The sequence below is a fragment of the Prinia subflava genome, chromosome Z, assembly GCF_021018805.1.
Source record: "Prinia subflava isolate CZ2003 ecotype Zambia chromosome Z, Cam_Psub_1.2, whole genome shotgun sequence".
In the NCBI taxonomy this organism is placed as follows: Eukaryota; Metazoa; Chordata; class Aves; order Passeriformes; family Cisticolidae; genus Prinia; species Prinia subflava.
The window spans coordinates 18,336,334-18,354,381 of NC_086283.1; the positions used below are offsets into that span (position 1 = coordinate 18,336,334).

The 18,048-nt window shown below is 37.4% G+C and overlaps 1 protein-coding gene across 1 annotated transcript in view; it reads right to left on the reverse strand.

Annotated features, from left to right (window-relative positions):
• Positions 1-18,048, reverse strand: part of DIAPH2 (diaphanous related formin 2) — a 170,964-nt gene that overhangs the window by 88,159 nt on the left and 64,757 nt on the right. The window contains exons 22-23 of the mRNA XM_063423750.1: positions 13,326-13,565; positions 8,800-8,929 (exon numbers count right to left, since the gene is read on the reverse strand). Coding sequence (XP_063279820.1) covers positions 8,800-8,929; positions 13,326-13,565 — 370 coding nt within the window. The remainder of the gene's footprint in view (positions 1-8,799; positions 8,930-13,325; positions 13,566-18,048) is intronic.

Sequence of the window (18,048 nt, forward strand, 5' to 3'; positions counted from 1 at the left end):
GTAGCTTCTAAATTTACATTTGAGAGTTAACCTTGAAATCAACCACTAAAATACTCTGAAAAACACAAATTAGCAAAGCTCTTAGGTTATGGTTGCATTAGTTTAATCATTTGATATTACGATCAAAGTCCACACTTCCGCTTGAACTGAAGAACTTGAATTACTGTAATATTTTTATGGGCTGTTGTGGAGAGGGGGACAAACAGAACTGAAGGAAAATGCTGGAAGTGAAAAACAAGTGAGGAGGATGCAAATAGTCATTCTGTTCATAAAATGAATAGCAGCTGGTACATAAATAACAACATAACTCCAAGTTTAACTGTTTGCAGCAATCTGAAAATATTTAAATTTATGACCACATAGCAAAAGTTTACTTTTGTCCAGAACTCAAAAGCTCACAGAAATTCAGCAAGCAATGACAAATAACTGTTAACCTTTGTGATTAAGATGGATGAAAGGTGTTTCCAATAACACCCTTCTATAAAACTAAGTTCAGAAAGCCTCAGATTAAGAACATATTGGCTTTGAAAGTAGGGAAGAGCTCTATCCAAGCGAAAAGGCTGCATCCTAAAGCTGTGCTTCCCATAATCAACTTCCATATTCACACTCAATTAAAAAAAAAGGGTTGTAGAAGATGCAATTTTGTACAACTTTTTTCCCCCATAGCCCAGGCAAATGCACAAGTTTCTGTCCAAATAATTTATGAAGTTGTTGTTCTCCAAGACAAATTTCAAAAGATGACAGAACAGGGAATATATATATATACAGACTATAATAAAATATCTGCATTTCCTCCCATAAACCCTTTTATTAGAGATTTACTACTTCAGTAATGTGCAAAGGAGTCAACATGAACGCCTTCTACTTTCAGGGAAATTCATGTAAATTTCTTCAAACACTTGCAAGGTTTTAATTTATGAAAGCACAAATTCTACATGCAGCACAAAGCCATTTCCTTGAAACCATTTCAAAATGCACACCCTGAACAGCCTGTCCCCTGCACTCCTCAAAGACAGAGGCTTGTTCACCTTCCATTTTCCCATCACTCCACAGGAAAATTAGGCATTTAATAGAACTGGTCTCAAAACTTGACATGAAAGGCAACATTTGGCCTTCAGTGGCAAGGGCTCTTACTGACAAAGCCTCTCAGGAGCAGCCATTCCAATATTATTCCACTTAATGTTGCAGCAAGAGACAACAACCATCTCAATCCAATACATAAATAACTGATGTCAAGGTAGAAACATGAGACAAGTGCAGAAAATGAGGAAAACACAAAGAAAAAAATCCCAGCAGCAAATGCCACCAGAAAAAAAAGCCCTGTGTGTAACCCCCAGACACTTGAGGATGAGCAGATCCCAAAAAAAAAGGGAAGCAACCTAAAGGATGCCTGGCCATTTATTGCCTTGTATTAGCAAAGATAAAAAGTTTTCGAAAAGATAAAACATTTCCAAATGAAAATAAATCAACAGCAGTAAAGAACCCGTCTCACCCACCCTCAAAGCTGTACAGGGCAATGAAGACTCCCATCCACAGTGGAAAGGCAGCATTCAAGAAATGGGAAAGTTTGAGAATTCAAAAGTTAGTCAAATTTCCTGATACAAGGAACAGTGAGGACAGAGCATAAATGGTTCAGAAAGGAATGATGTGGATTCTTGGATAACAGATTCAAAAAGATGTCAAAAGAGGCAAGGATGGAATTTTTTAAGTCTCTGTGATGGTGGGGGAAACAGCCTGGAGGAACTGCAGTGTTCTCCCTTGTCTAAAAAACCCACATAAACCTCAAAACCTATATATGGGCCAACCTTCAAGGCCAAAGAGAGGAAAAAAGGACGCAAAATTTCTCAGTCTGTGCCAAATTGTATCACTCTTGCCCTTAGTTTAGCCCTAAGAAAAGGTTAGCTTGCAGAGAGCACCTGCAGCTCAAAGATGGAAAGAAGTGCAGCACCTTGAATGCGTGCACCTCAAACCCTGGTGATAAAAGGATTTATGAGACAAAGAAAAAAGCCAACAGCAGAAGTTAAACTTGTTTCAACTCACTACAGAATCACTGTAACATACAGAACTAACATGAACAAGGTAAAGTGATTTGTAATAATGTATTGTCCAGATTACTCCTGTCAGTGGCAGACCAATACGAGCACTTAGATCCACCAATATTGTCTCTGCACAAATACTGAATGCAACTCAATCATGTGTCATTAAATCTTGGACTGATTAAGAGATTATTTTGTATATTATTATTTAATTACAGTAGAAAATCACAGCAACTGAAGTGATGGCACAACATTATTCTTACATGGAAGGTAATAATTTCCTTCATCTTGTTATTTTCCTTATATTAATTGCTCCTCTGAAAAAAACCCCAAAACCTCAAACCAATCCTATCCACTTATTTTGGAGAGAGCAGTTGCACAGTCTGCACGCTAAGGAAGGCTTAGTGAGTGTCTGGTAGAGCAGTTTAGTCCTAGAAAAATGCTCCAAGCAGTTAATCTCATGTTGATGGTGAGCACTAGCTGGCCCTTGTTGTCAAGCTAAGCATTTTGTATTTACATTAATACAGCAATAGTATCAAAGGTCAGACTAATCCCTTCTAAAATAAGATTGCATCAGACTGAGAGTCCTCCCCACAACAAGAGGTGAAATGATATATTTTGATTAGGTGTAGTGCCTCTTGCATAAGAAATTAAAATGGTCTCTGATCATGATGCAGAACTGGGATGGCCATGTCCACAGCTGGAAAAAACTCTGAAGTGAAAGCCAACAACAAATTACTTCAGTAAGCAAAAGCAAGTCTGTACGAAGCAAATGAACTCACGGATTTTTAAGTCTAGACAGTATTTGTACCATAACTACTTTGTAAGCATACTAATGACTATTTATTTCTTATTGCCCGAGGGCAGATGGAAAGAGTCTTTCAAAAAGGAATGAAAGGCAGTTTGGAGGGAAATGGGTAAGTACATAATCTGCAGGAATTACAAGCATTGATTAATCAATTCATACCAAGTAAGTTTCTATTTGTTAACACAAAAAATGTTTAAACACCTCAGGGTCAAAGGGGAAGAACACCTCCCATCTTCCCCAGCTAGAGAAGGCACCATCCTTCGTCTTCCAAAGCTTTCTGACACCAGCAACTGGGGCTTAACCACCAACCCATCATGCAGAATGGACTTTTTCCCTGACAGAATATTCCCTGCACCTTTTCAAGTTTAGAAGTCAGAGCAGGTCTGCCCGAATGGCAATGTTCTGTTTATATTCTATTACTATATACTGGAATTTGATCTGAGGAAGCTTCAAAACAGAACTTCAACAGACAGATTTCACTCATGGATGTGCATTTGCACTTTTGATTTGTGTGCTGAGATTTCCTTCCCCAGCAGAGGAAGTACTGCAGTGGAAGGGGAAGACAGCAGGGACACAGTTGTGCTCCACCTTTTCAGGCTGTTATAGGAACTTCATTGCCTTGGCTAAACAAGAACACAGCACTTGTGTGTTGCTGTCACTGTCCTGTCCACCTGCAATAGAGGTGAACCACAATTTTAATTAAAAGCCCATTGTAACACACCCAAGTAATACTTAGTTTGGAGTTTAATGGGAGATTCAGTCCCAGACACTCTGTGTGTGCCACCCTCCAACCCTCCCTTGTCAAAGCAGCCTTTCCCCCCCAACCTTCCACATTCACTTCACTAACTAAACAGCAAGCAATGCCATAGAATGAAAGTTTTTCAGTTGACCTGACTCTTCCTATTACAACCACAAACCTTTCAGAAAACAGATGTCCCAGCTTGAGAAAAATAACCAGGAGCTTTGGAGCTGATGGGTGAGAACAGCTCTGCAATCAGCAGTGTGGGATATCCAGAGCACTCCAGAAACTCGCCGTACTTTGATGTTGATTTAATTACAAATATCTTTCAAGATCTCAGAGGTTGAGTTTATTTTTGAAAGAGAGCTCATAATTACAAAATCAGTATGTATTAAATGAGCATGTTGAAGCCAAAGTGCTGGCAGGGGTGTAAGACAAACTGCAAATGAGGCAGAGGAAACAAGTCAATACAAAGTAAGGAATGCACAGAAAAGGTGCAAAGCTGATGTCACACAGCCTGCTGCTGATATAAAAACTCAGAGATGTTGGCCAACTTCATCCAAACGACGCCTGGCATTCTTGACAGCCTAACCCACTTCCAGAGGTGTCATAACCCTCCTCAGAGCCATCAAAGTGCAAATTTGACCACAGATAAGCAGCAGAAGAAAGAACAAAGTGCCATTTTGTAGCTTTTCCGTCTCTCTAGAGGCTTGTATTAAGGAATTCTAAATGGATTACACAACTTAAGACACTTAAAGCAATCTTCACTTCTGAATTGGTTTAACTACAGCCAGAAATTCTTAAATGCTTTAATTTCTTTAATAAGCAACAGCCCATGAGAGTCATTTGGACTGTTCTTTCATTTTGCCCTTGATACTTACACTTCAGGGAGAGAAGCAGAGCCTTAAAATGCAAGACATACAGAAAGCTGTTTAATGGAGATTCCAAATTATAACTTCAAAATGTAGCTCCAGAACGCTGAACAACCATGGTTCTGTACAGCATTTATTACACACAGACAGCAACTAAAAAAATCCTCAAAGCAGTCACAGACTGGGAGAATTCACCAAGCAGTTTTGCAGAGTGTAAGGCAATCCAGAGTCTTGGCGAGGCTCCAAAAGGATCTCTTGGAGAAATTGCTGCTTGGAACTACAACACAAGAAGTGGCTATGAGGTTTCTGCCTCCCTGCCTTCCACCACTCATGTGCCAGATTGGGCAAAATCTGTTTCAGCAATTTAAACTGTGCAAGGTGGAAATGCTGCAGATCTCCTTCCTAAAACACAGGTTTTCTTCTGCTGCAGTATAAAACTTTTGTTTGACAGAAAAATGGCTGCTGCTCATGAGCATGTTTTAAATTGCTGTACTTCAAAGTGACAGCAGCACAGGATGTTTTAAAATATTTCCCCCATTCTAAAGTGATGTCATTAAATCACAGTGAAGTACCTGTATAAAATCTCAAAATTAGTATTTTATTATAGTATTTGTAATAAAAAGTACACACAGATTTGCATTCCCCAGTGTTTCTGATTGCTAATGGCCTTTCTAGAGAGATGCCTCAACCATCAGAACCATATGCTTGTAAATTAATGAAATAAATTTCAATGTCCATGTGAGTGACAAATCTGTGCTGGTGTTTATGTTATTTTTTAGTCCACTGCACAGACCTAGTTCACCCCCACAAGGCACCTTTCACTTGATTTTACTTTTAACAACACTTAAAAACATGTATGAAGTAGCAGACCTTTATAAAAGGCAAGGAATTCCGTGTGTTAAATGCTCAAAAAAACCCTCGTTATTACTAAAAGAGCCTAAAAAATACAGATACTTATATATATATACATTCCACTTTCACAGTTAATCTCAATTTGCTGTGACTCTCCACAGCTCAGTAACAGAGCAAGCAGGTAACAGCTACATCAGGAATGTGATATTCAACAGATAGAGACATAGCTATGGTTTATTTTTATGTTTTATTATTTACAGCCACAATGTTTAAATCATGAACTGGGATGCAAAACTGTTGCTCTTAACATCTAAAATTAGGTTGCTGTTATAAAATACATGGCTAACTTATTTTAATAATCTTGTGTGTTATCTATTTCACTTTCATGTTTTCTGAGAGGCTTTACACTCAGGAAACCCTTAACTTTAAAAAGACTTTTTTTTAGTGATTCCAAACTATACTTTTAATCACGTGGCTGTCTAGAAATATCTGGCTTGTAAGGAACCTCTTCGTTTTCGTTTGGAAATTTGACTGAAGCCTCAAATGCAATGGGATTTTTCCAGGTATTTAATAAAAAGCTGAGGGTGTAAAGTGGTAAGAGCAAATACCATGAAAAGCAGCAAGTGGGATAACAAGATGGCAGGAATGTGCCAGCAAGGTTGGACCTGGTTCCAAGGGACAAGATGAGAAGAAAAGAGGAAAAGAGGGAAAACAAGGAAATCACTGACATCAAATGATGCACTTTGCCACAGCCCTGTGAGTTTTGATTGGTTTTCCTTTCACAGTCTGCTTCCAGGAAGAAATGCTTTTCCAATGATCTCTTGATAGGTAATCACTCTGACCTTTGCTTGTATTTTCCAGAATAAAACTGTTTCCTAATTTATTTTTACTTTTCATAAACCTGCAGGTTGATACTCCATCCTTAAAAAGATCAACTATTTTATTATACCTAATATCAGATTATTGAAGATTTTAGTACATGCATGGGCAGTTCATCTAATCCCATTGACCCTTTCATATTAAAATCCTGTTTTATGCTTTATCTTCTCTTTGTTTAAAAAAAAAAATCAGCTGTTGTTCAGATGCTGGTCCTTTATTCTTCTATGAAAATTAAGCTGAACAGGATTTTTTTTCTTTACATGGAACTGAGAATATGCAGCCAAGATTGAAAAGAAATTGCAGATGCCAAGTGTAGCATTAGGAAGGCTATGTACAGTCCAAACTATGAGGCTGCTTCCTGACTAAAAAGTACCAGCATCCATCTCAAGTAATGACACTCACCTGCTTAGCTCATATTTCCTTATTTAAAATTCATGCAGAGATAATATTTGCTGGTAAATTTCTTCCTATTTTATGAATAACTGATGCCAGCATCCTCATATCCAGCCAATTTATTCCAAAAGAGGCTTCCCACAGGAAAAATAAACTCAACTGTCCATCCCCAAAACTGCTGGTTTATAAACCACCAAACAATAAATAGGAAGTGCAAATCTCCTCCACACAAAGCATTTCAACTTCCTGCACAGAAAAAGCACCACGTGTGACAGAGCAGATGAACATTTACAATTAACAAACCCCCAGAAGGACCATGGGGAACAGTTGACGTAACTTGCACAAATCATGTTTATTCTGCCAAAAATCTGCCTTGCTCCAGAAAGCAAAGAAGGGCTGAAAGAGAGATTTTGGTCATTAAAAATGAACAGTAATTTATGCTCTGCTAAAAGTCAGTGCTGCTTATAGGAAATGCAGCTTTTATCTTACAGAATGAAACAAATTTAACTGCAATAAAATCTTTTTCACATGTATTCTAAGCAGCAGAACTCTTAGAGGCTTTGCTCCCATTAATATGCTTTCTCCGTTTAGGATGCTACAGCTTAACTAAACTTTACTGACTCTTTCAGTTTAATTCCTGAAGTCAACTTCCAGAACATCAGAGGCTTTGAATCAAATTATAAAAATCTCAAAGCTGCAAGGTCAAGTGCCAGCCACAGAAGAAAACTCATAAAAGATCATCAGAAGTTCCTGGTAAATCAGAAGACTTTACAAAGAAAGGAAGAAAAAGATTAAAAGTCACCTCGAGAAAAGAATTATCAAGTGGCAGAAAACATTTCTGGAATTTAGATAAGATACAAATCTGCTACTTGCATAAATAATTTCATTAATATGTTAGTTCACAGAATCACAGAATATCCTGAGCTGGAAAGGATTCACAAGGATCACTGAGTCCAGCTCCTGGCCCTGCACAGACACCCCAATAATCCCAGATCAATCCCATTTTGTCCCCAGGCACTCAGGCCAATAAGCCATTCTGCAGCAAAGTCAGGCAGGGACACATTTATTTAATCACTACAAATAAAACACAGGTTACGTGCAGAAAAAAACTATGGAAAGGTGCTTGCAAAGTTTGAGAAACAGGAAAAAACAAAAACATGATAAAGAAGAGACACATGAAAGTGTGAAGAAGTCTGAGGTGAAACAAAGGCAAAGTTGGGTTTGATGGATGAACTATTTCCCAGGTCCTTGGGGACATGAGAGTTCTGCTCTCAGTAGACAGTTTGAGACAGAAGAACACAAACTGAAAGCAAATGATGGCCTAATTAACAAAATGTCTGTCTAACAGCTAATCACTGCACTGAAGAGAGAGACATTGACTGATAACACTGGAAAAAGAGGAGACAAAAATTTCCAGGAGAAAACCAGGACAGAGCTAATGCACATGTGTACCCAACTATTCTCACCTCTGTTTTCCTTTATATTCTTGTGCTTGCCCAGGTATTTATCTTCTGATGAAATGGACAAATTAAAAGTCTGTGTTATCTTTATCTACCATCTACTTTTGCCTCAGCAGAAAACTCAGCACCAAGCATGCCAAGCCTGTGTCACATGAAAACCTGTCCAACAGATGAACTAAGTTATCACATCCTCCAGCCCAAACTGCTGACAGACCACAAATAATTGTTAATTGTTGCCTGTGCAGCACAATTAAACTCTATCTATTCATATGCAGCCTGGGATTTTTCCATGGCATGTTTGTTATTTTCTCTTAGGTGTGGAAAGCACAAACTGTGTGTGTGTGAAGGTTCCTTGCACACACAGAGCTCACTCTTCAGAGGCTTGTTGGGATGCTCAGCATCATCACTGCAATGCTGACACAGCTCCTGAGCCGTGTTTTTTCAAGCACCTCACTGACAATACAGTAATTTGTATTATAAGTACATTTATATATTATAATATATATAATATAATTAAGTTATAAGTTGTATTTCTTTCACAGCCTACTACAGAAGAAGGAGTTGCTCTATCACTGTTTTTGCCTCCTGCCTTTTCAGCTCAGTAAATACTAGAAAGGCACAATCCACATGGATTATCAATGCTTACAGGTTACATAACCCTACACTCTCAAATGAAATGGTGTTTAACGGAAGTTTAATGGAAGTGTTTAACGTCAAAGCAAACAACTGTTACCTTCAGGTGTTCTGTCTGTTCACTTACCTTTGCTTGCACTCTCAACATGCTGCAACTCATCTGGAAATTTTAAGATGTCCCGGTAATTCTCCTCACAGATTTCTGCCAGAAAATGCAACAGGGTGGTTTTCTGATCTGATGATTTTGTATCTCGAATCTAAAAAGGGAACACAGGAAAAACCAAAAAGGGAAAAAAATTAAAATGTTTCAATGAAGTGAATATTGCAGATTTCAACTTACTAGCAAAATGTTACCTACACAGGTTGCCTCCAAATAAACAGATCATTTAAAAAATGAGATTTGTTGGCTTCTTCATAATTTCGGACTAGAATAGGGATCTACCCTATGATATATTTTATGAAAGAATGATAAATTTTGATGAGAACAAGACCTGGAGACAGTCCATAAAGTTCTGAGATTTTAGCATTGCTAGTTCAGAATTCCCCAGATAAGAACCAGCTGTGAACAGAAAATATACAGAACTGAATTCAGAACATTCCTTCAATGCCATAAATGCCAAATCTCTAAAGGAATTCCTGAAATGCTGCATAGCTGGACACCATGCTAGCAGTCAGAATTTACAGTTTGACAAGTCAAATCAAAGTAACTCCTTTTTGGAAATGCACAGTTTTTTCTTGGAGCAAAATCTAAACCATGCTGCTTTAGGCTCAAGACTTGGAGACCAATTCTATAGAGACACAAAAAATAAATGCACCCTGCCTTACTGGAATACAGAATGACAAAAAAAAAAAAAAAAAAAAAAAAAAAAAAAAAAAAAAAAAAAAAAGCAAAGGTAATCCTGACCGTAGCTAAAGTAAATTTAATGCATCCAGTTGTATTTATGAAAAGCTGCAGGAAAACTGTGCACAATGGGAAATAACAGGTAAATGTCTGCTTTTCCTATTCTTTTGACTGCAGAGGCCCTTTTAGAGGCCTAGAATAAATCAGTATTCTTAGAAGTGATAAGACTCTGTTCTGTATTAGTGTGAATGCATGAACTGCTGAAATGAGTTTTTTTGTTAAAAAAATCTGAACTAATTGTTAGAAAATAGGACCAGTAGCATGTTTTCAGCAACTTTATGGCTAAATCCCATGGCAGAGTGCACACATCTAGACAAACAAACTTCATGAATTTAAGAGAATGAGAGAAGAAATCTAGGACCAGATTTCTGAGTTTGCCCATTTATGTGCAGATGTAAAGAAGGAATGTGTGAGCTGATGGATGATCTAGCAGAAGCAATGATTTCCTCTTCTTCACAATGGCAACAGACAGAGTAGGTGTATATAAGATTTTGAGAAGAGCACACTTCACTTGACAGAGAATTAGTAATACATCTGGAAAGAATTGTTTTAACAGCATTTCACTCATCTGGTACAGTTCTTACACAGAAGTAAGCTACAACATACACAACAAATGAAACAAAGGATTTATTTAAGAAGAATACATAAATGCGTGTGTAAAATCTCCTATTTGTTTTCTCATTCTCTAAATCACTTGAAGTTCTAATTCTATAATCCTCATGACAGGCTTGCCATCGATGTTCAATTTAATAGAGGCCTTTCAGCTTTAAGGATTACCCTGTTAGGAATAAATGAGTGCAGTGGAAAAACAGGCTTTTAAAAATATAAGGTATTTAGGCAATTAAGAAAGCAATTTAATTCATACCAATACAGCGATTAAAGACTAAACAATGCTCAGTAATGGTATGCAGTTAAAGGGCTTTAATGTGTTACATACACAGAAGTTCTTCTGACTTGAAAAAATTGTAGATTTACTGGCTAAACATCTGCATGGAAAAAAGAAATTGCATTTCAATTTGTCTGTGAACAACAGTAGTGGGATTTACAGTCTTTGATCTCTCTGACATCATCAAGTGGATAAAGCACTTTTGTTCAAAATGGACAATTTTTTTTTTTGCTTTCAAATTACAACAGGAACGTGTTTTGTCACCAAGAGCAACCTCATAACAAGAGTCAGTATTAGCACCTTGTCGTAAACATTTATTTAGATCTTGAACAAATGTTATCAAATTGATTTCTTTGGCCCAACCATAAACAAGTCTCTGCTATTTTCATCCTTATTTTTAACACAATGGATGCAGATAGGTCTGCTGATATTTAGAATCAATATCTATACTTTGAAATCAAGTCCCAAGCTTACTCATAATGAAAAATAAGATAGGTGCTGTTTGAGTGCAGTTTAGCACATACTGTTTAAATACAAAATAGGAATGAAAGGTAGGAACTGGGCAGGTGACAGCATGGTTGTGTCTGTATTCACACCCTATACTCATATTCGATATATACTCATATTCAATAACTCACCCATTGTTTTAGATTTTTTGCATATAAATGCAATGCTTTTTTATATTCAGGTCTTTACTAGCACTAATTTTGCCCAGTAGATATAACATTTCTTGTCTTGTAAAGAACCTAATAGCTTAGCCTGGTTTCTGCTGTTCTACAAGCTCCAGCCAAGTGGATGAAAAGCAAAAAGCCTATTAAGTTGTGCTTACAAGATCAGGAGTTGGACTTTGATGAACCTCGTGGGTCCCCTCAACTCAGGGTATTCTATCATTCTATGATTCAGGATAAATTTTTAACACTGTAGTGTTAAAATTTTAAAAGACAGGTTTTGAGTCTATGGCCTTTCTTTGCCCAAGAGACAGAGTTTGGAAATAACACAGTCAGTTTAAAAGTAAATGAAATAAATTGGTAGATCACTGTGGGCTACATAAAGCACCACCAGCTAAATGCTGAAGCACCAATTTGAGGGTCAATGCCATGAGATCCATTGCTTCGGAAAGGATCAAAGGTGAAGGTATACAGAGCACAACACAGCACAATCATTCAAATTAAGGGAGACACAGAGTAAGGTGTTTAATTCTGTCAGCCAGGAAAACACTACCAGAACAAAACCCTGCCTTTAGACAGAGTAAATCATTTAAACCATGCCAATCACACCATAAACCACTACCAGAAGGGGGCTGTGTTTTCCCTGGTACTTCTGGATGCAGCTTTCAGGTGTGAGGGTTAAACATGACACCCAATGCAAGGAAAAATTTATGTATGAACCATCACTGGAGTGACACGTTATTATAGCTGTAAAAAGGCTCTCTATTGATTTTTATGAGATAACAGACCTTCTACCCTAGAAATCTCTCTCCCCTTCCTACAACAAGGGCTGCCGGACAATAAATGTCCCCTCATCAGTAGTACTCAGACTGGATAAACAGCTTGTCTTGTTCTATTTGCACTATGAACAAAAAGTAACATACCAGAATTTAACAGATAAAACATACATGGATCCAGCCAGAATGATGCAAAAGCTTTTTTGAAATTGAGCTCTTGGTCTTCGCTTTAATTCAGCACCTGTACCTGCACATCGCTAAAACAAACCTCTTTCCCTTCAGCTCCATTCCCACAGAGCAGAATTTTGGAACTCCTGAGGGAGTTCGTGCTGCACTGGGTGTTCAAAAAGCAGCTGGATCCTTTGGACATTTTAAACAAACACAGCAAACTTCACCTTTAGTGAATTACTACAGCAGAATCCTTCAGCCTGAGCACTTCTCCTGCCATATTTCTATTTTTAGAGAGCATTCTGTGCTCAGGCAATGGAGGTGATCTGGTGCAGGCACAGGAATAGCTGCTTCCGCTTGCCAATCCCAGCAACTCTGATGCTGATATCTCTTGTTTGAACAAAATTAAGTTCCCTGCCTTCTGCTAAAGGTTGTTTACAAACGACTTCTATCTGCAATAACATCATACACTGCAATATAACATCTAGAGAGAGAATCTGTTTTAAGGATTTGCAATTACTATTCAGTCATTAGCCTTCTAGCTCAGTCCAGAAAGGTTGGAATTGTGCTTTATTTTCTTTATCAGGTTTTAATAGAAGTTGTAACAAAGACAGATCTCTGTGTACAAACTGACCAGCTCTGTTGTAAAATCATTAATTTTCCAAAATCAAACAGATCTCCCAGATCAATACTTGCCTTTTTTCCTATTTTTTTCTCAGACTGCATAATGTGAGTACTGCATCCAGTAAACAGACAAATAATTTTAAGATTGTTCAAGAAACAAGCAAAAAAAAAAAATCAATACAAAGCACCAGTTTCACTGAAAAGTGAATTCATCTCATTAGGATTCCTCATCATGAAGTATGTGTATTCTGCACATAGAAATGTGTACACGGACATCTTCCACCTTGCTGACAGTTGACTAAAATAAAAAAAGTTCTCTCATCATGGGCAGAAGGTCCACTAAATGATAGTCACTGGTTTAAAAAAGGAGTTATTATAACAAAATGCAAAATAAAGGCTCCCAAATTCTGCTAGACAAGCTTGAAGGCTGAAATACATTCCTTAGGAGCAAAAAAAGACACCTTAAAATTACCCAAATAACCCTGGGAATGCTCACTCCCTGACCATTATTAAAGACAGAAGTGCAGTCAGTAAATGATTCTGCCTGATGCTTTTCCCTGTTTTGGGCTTTTACTCCTGTGTCCTGAGTTTCACCAAGCTGCACTGCAATGTTTTATGGCTGCAGCTTACCTTGCAGAGAAAGCTGATGTTGAAGCCGAGAGATTGTGCGTTTCTGGAACCAGAGTTCATGTAGTTGCCCAGGAACAGCACCAGCTCCAGGAGCTTGCTGAAGCTTTCACTCTTCTTGAGCTCCTCGCAGGCTAGGGTCACTGCCATGATGTCAGGTTTGATGTTGTTCACGTGCTCCTCGAACATGAGCCTGAACAGGATCCCGTTGAGCCGCGCCCGCAGCATCTTCACTGAGCTCATCTGCACAACAATTATGTCAAAACAAAAAAACCAAATGTTTGTTTATGAGAAAAGCTTGTATTAAAAACCCCAGTGCTGTGCAGCCAGCAAGCCTACAGCTTCTGTATGTTTTCATTGCCTATCTTGTATTTCCAGGCATCCCAGGATCCTACCACCTTTGCGTTTCACTCTGGGCAAAAGAGAGCACAGGATTCCTTCCTGCTCTGATAAAAAGTTGGGAGGTTAGAAATCCTGACACTGTAACATGGCAAATGACAGATTTTAAAAATAAACTACAATGCTGATTGATTAATTAAAATCCCCAAGACCAAATTCACTAGGCTAGGTAACAAAATATGGCCATGTCTTTCATATTTTGCACAAGTGATGAGTTATTTCCTCCTACTTAGCACACCGTAATTCACAAGAGAAATTTAAATTAGGAAAAAAAGATGTACTAAGCCTTTTTAAGCCACTTGATTTTTTTTATTTAATTGCAAGAATGATTATGTTCCAAATCTATGTCATTTTATTTAGCAGAACAGAGAAAGATTTCTTCCCCAATGCATTCACCATCAATGGTGTTCCTGAGGCACTTAGCAAGAAAAGCTTTGCTATGTGACCACTCAGAGATTTTGACTATCAAAACAGGAAGATTTTGATGTGTTTCTTTCTCTGTTGGCCAAAATTTGACCATGGCCCTTTGAGGAACCATGATTTTTCTACTGGTGTTATCTCCCACCAGCTACCAGGAGCAGCAGCAATAACTTTCACAGGAAGGACTTGAGTGGCCTGAATAATAATGAATTCATTCTAAGATGAACATAAACATGAAGGCACTCCAGATGGTCTCAAACAATTCCTATGATCAGGCTGGAACAAGGAAAAGGAAAGGATCAGAAAATGAGCATTTCAGCAGAACTAGTGATTTTTTTTTATAAATCTCCATTGTCACAAATTTTTCTCTGAGCCTCTATAAGCCAAAATCATTGAAAGTCTTGAAATATTATTCTTCTAATCAGTCTGTATTTCAGAAATATCATACGGAAAACATCTGCCTTGAAAGGATCTACTTACACTAATCTGCAGTAGGTGGAAATTAAAATTAATCACCTAATTTGCTTTAACTTTTGTAGAACAATCTCCAATTGCTGTTTTTACTCGAAATGTGAAAGCCTTGCATTCCAAAACCAGAGTGCAACAAAACATGTACGAGCCCACAGGAGAGTGTGACAAACATTTGTGAAGAATAATCCTTAAACTTCAGAGAAGTATCCTTTCTTCCTTTAATATTGTGCAGTGTCATGGAACACTAATCATTTATTAGCTTTTGACCACCGACCCAGCAGTAAGTTTTAATTTCATTCCCTGACCTATATAATATTTTACAACCATCTTTATAATTTCCTAAGAGATATTTCACGTGGGTTGTTTTCTTAAAATCCAGAATTTTTTTATACGGATCATGCCCTTCAGGTAGCAGTAGAAGATGGCCACAAATGCTATTTTAGTTCCTTCTGCCCCACCCTGTCCTGGTTTCCCCTTTTGTGGGCGTGTTTCTAATTCCATGTGTTCATGGGCAGAGAAAAAGTGAGCAAATATTGAACTTTGAGGAATCTCATTGAATTAGGTAAGGAGCAAAGCCTACATTCACTTAGAAAGCTCAAATTCTTTATGGCTCTGAATAAAATTAGTGTCAAAGGCACATATGAACTGTAACATTCCAAAAGGTGCATGGAACAGCAAGCACTGGCTTCCACTGCACACAGTTAAAGAGGCAAGAAAATGGCTATTTCTTTTCCAGCTGACTGTCAGTGCTGGGCTGCATGTCATTATTTCCCCTTCTGGGCTCTCATAAAGGTCTTGTCTGAACTCTCTGCCTAATCAAGTTCTTTATTCAGTTCTTTATGCTTTATTATCATCATTCAATTCTCAAGCCCTGTATTAAAACGAGGATCAAAGGCTATTGGAGAAAGGCAAAAAAGCACAATTAAATTTGCTTCACTTGCTAAGAAAAAACTGACATTCTTCTAATAAAAATTTGTCAACTTACTAAGACAACTTAGCCTCTTACCTATGTTATATTAAAAGTTGCCTTTTTTTCCTTGGAAACGTTCCAGGAAGATTAATTCTGCAGCAGCTCACAAAATTACAATGAGGCCAAACAAGCAGACAATAAATTCAATTTAAAAGACTGAATGACTCTCTACCAATGGAGGTGCAACAAACTTGTACAATTCTCCCCACTTTGTCTGCCTCCCAGCCAGGACTGCTCATGACAGCTGAACTGGTTAGACAGCAAAAAAAGGGTCACAGAATATGCAAGTTTATACAACTCCTCAGTCAAATTTATGCTTTTGATACTAAAAATGTTCAATTGGCACTGAAGTGGAAATGCAGTTCCTTACTGAAGTTGCAGCTGCTCCCATATCATAAAAAAATTAACTCTTGAACACAAGGTTTACATGTAGAATTCAGATAACATTCTGCCTAGCTGAGTTAATGTTACACAGCTGATTCAGTTAATCTGTTTTTCTTGCTCTACTTCAACATCAACGCAAACTTTCCTGTACAGAAAGCTGTGGTGCCTTTTTTGATCCCAGAATATAACTTCAAAAAGTTCCAGTAACTAATTAGAATATATAATTGATTTTAACATTTCATCTAGATGAAAATGCAGTTCTATTTTCATTTACATATCAGCTGAATATTAAGTTAATTGGTCCCTTTAAATAAATTGATCATTTACTAAGTATGGTTTTTCTACACAAATTTTAAGCAACTTATTCCAATCCTTATAAGATTTGATGGGCAAAATCCAATTAACATATCTTAATAATTAACAAACCTAAATTTACATAAAAATAAGGGGACACGCTTTAAATATTATTTAAAGTAGTCTGTCTTCTCTTCCTCAAGTCAAGGTTAAGATTATTCTTAATGAGAAACTCCAAAATTAATCTGACATTGGAAAAAAAACCTTCAGTCAAGACTAAGTTCAGCTGCATTTCTTTCGCTTTAATGGATAGTTCAACGATAACAAAATCAGAAACAAAACCAGCATTTTAGCACCACTAATGCAGTTAGAGGCCTCTAGAAATAAGGCAGAAGCAGGACCCACAAGACAAAGTACTAGTTTTTATTAAAGCAGATGGTAAAGCTGAATAACCAAACAAGCTTCAGGAAATTTGGTTCCCTCATAAGGCAAACAGCACCGTTTGGAGATGTTTGATTAAGCAGCTTTTACTAATTAATGGTGCATTAAATACTTGGAAACTCTCTCAACTTTCTCTAGTCAGTGTTTCCTCAGAAACAAACCTGTGGGACAGTGACCATGGCCATCCTGGGACTGCTGGGAAATAAGGGAAATTTTATGGCTTTTTCAATAACCAATGAAAAAGGCAAAGCCCACCCAGGTTCAGTCCAACAGGAATCCTAACTCCAAGGAATCCACAAGCACCAGACATGGAAAGCAGCATCCTAATCCAGAAATATCAGCTGAGACAATCCAGGGGTGGTGTTTGTAAAAGGGAATGTGTGTCAGAAGGAGGGAGCTGTATGGTAGATGATCCAAGCTAGGAAGATCAGGGTGAAGCACTAAGGAATTTACAACAGCAAAATGCCTACAGAGCCCTTTAAATCAAGGTCATTATGCACAATTTTAACAATTTCTTTGCTGTTTTTAGGCAGGAAACTGAACAAAATTCCCCAAAATCAGAGGCTTCCTTTGTCCTAACACCTCCCCTTTGCCTGCTACCATTGTGCATTTCCCTTCAACACACTTCAGATATTCTCTCTGCACAAAACCTAAGCAATTTCTCACTTTGACAATATCTAGGTTGGGGGGGGAATTTTCCCCATAAATAAGTGTATATAGAAAATAATATATAATATATGCATGTATCACAATGCACATAATATATACACACATAATATATCCACAGATAAGTTTTGGTCTGTCCAAAGACATAACACATTCATATATTTTAAATGGACATGCATGTTATTACTGCTTCAAAGAAAGTAGCAAATGTGTATTTATAGAGATTTTTAAATTGTTACTGATCCATAAATGGCAATGCTTTACTTCTTGCAGTAAGTCTAAATAAAGTATCCCACTTTTACCAAAATTCCTCATCTTTGTTTGGAAAGGAATGATTTTTGGAACTTTATGCCATTTATTTAAAAAAAAGGAAACTAGTAGGCTAAAGTTTTTCAAAAGAAGCCATTGATATCTTTCATTTTCTAAATCCTCTCCAAAAATCTCATTAGGACAAACTATATTCTGTTACTTCTCCAACTGAAAAATAATTTTTAAAAAAATCACTCAAAAGGCACTTCTGAAGCCAAATTATGCTCAAATCAGAGCTTTTTAGTAAAAAAAAAGTCTTTTAAGAGGCCTCTATTTCAGTTTTAATGCATTTTAATGTACCTAATGCCTTAAAAATCCAGCAAAAGCAAACGTAGCTCCTGTGGAGTTGGGGATAAATCCTGAGCACATTAC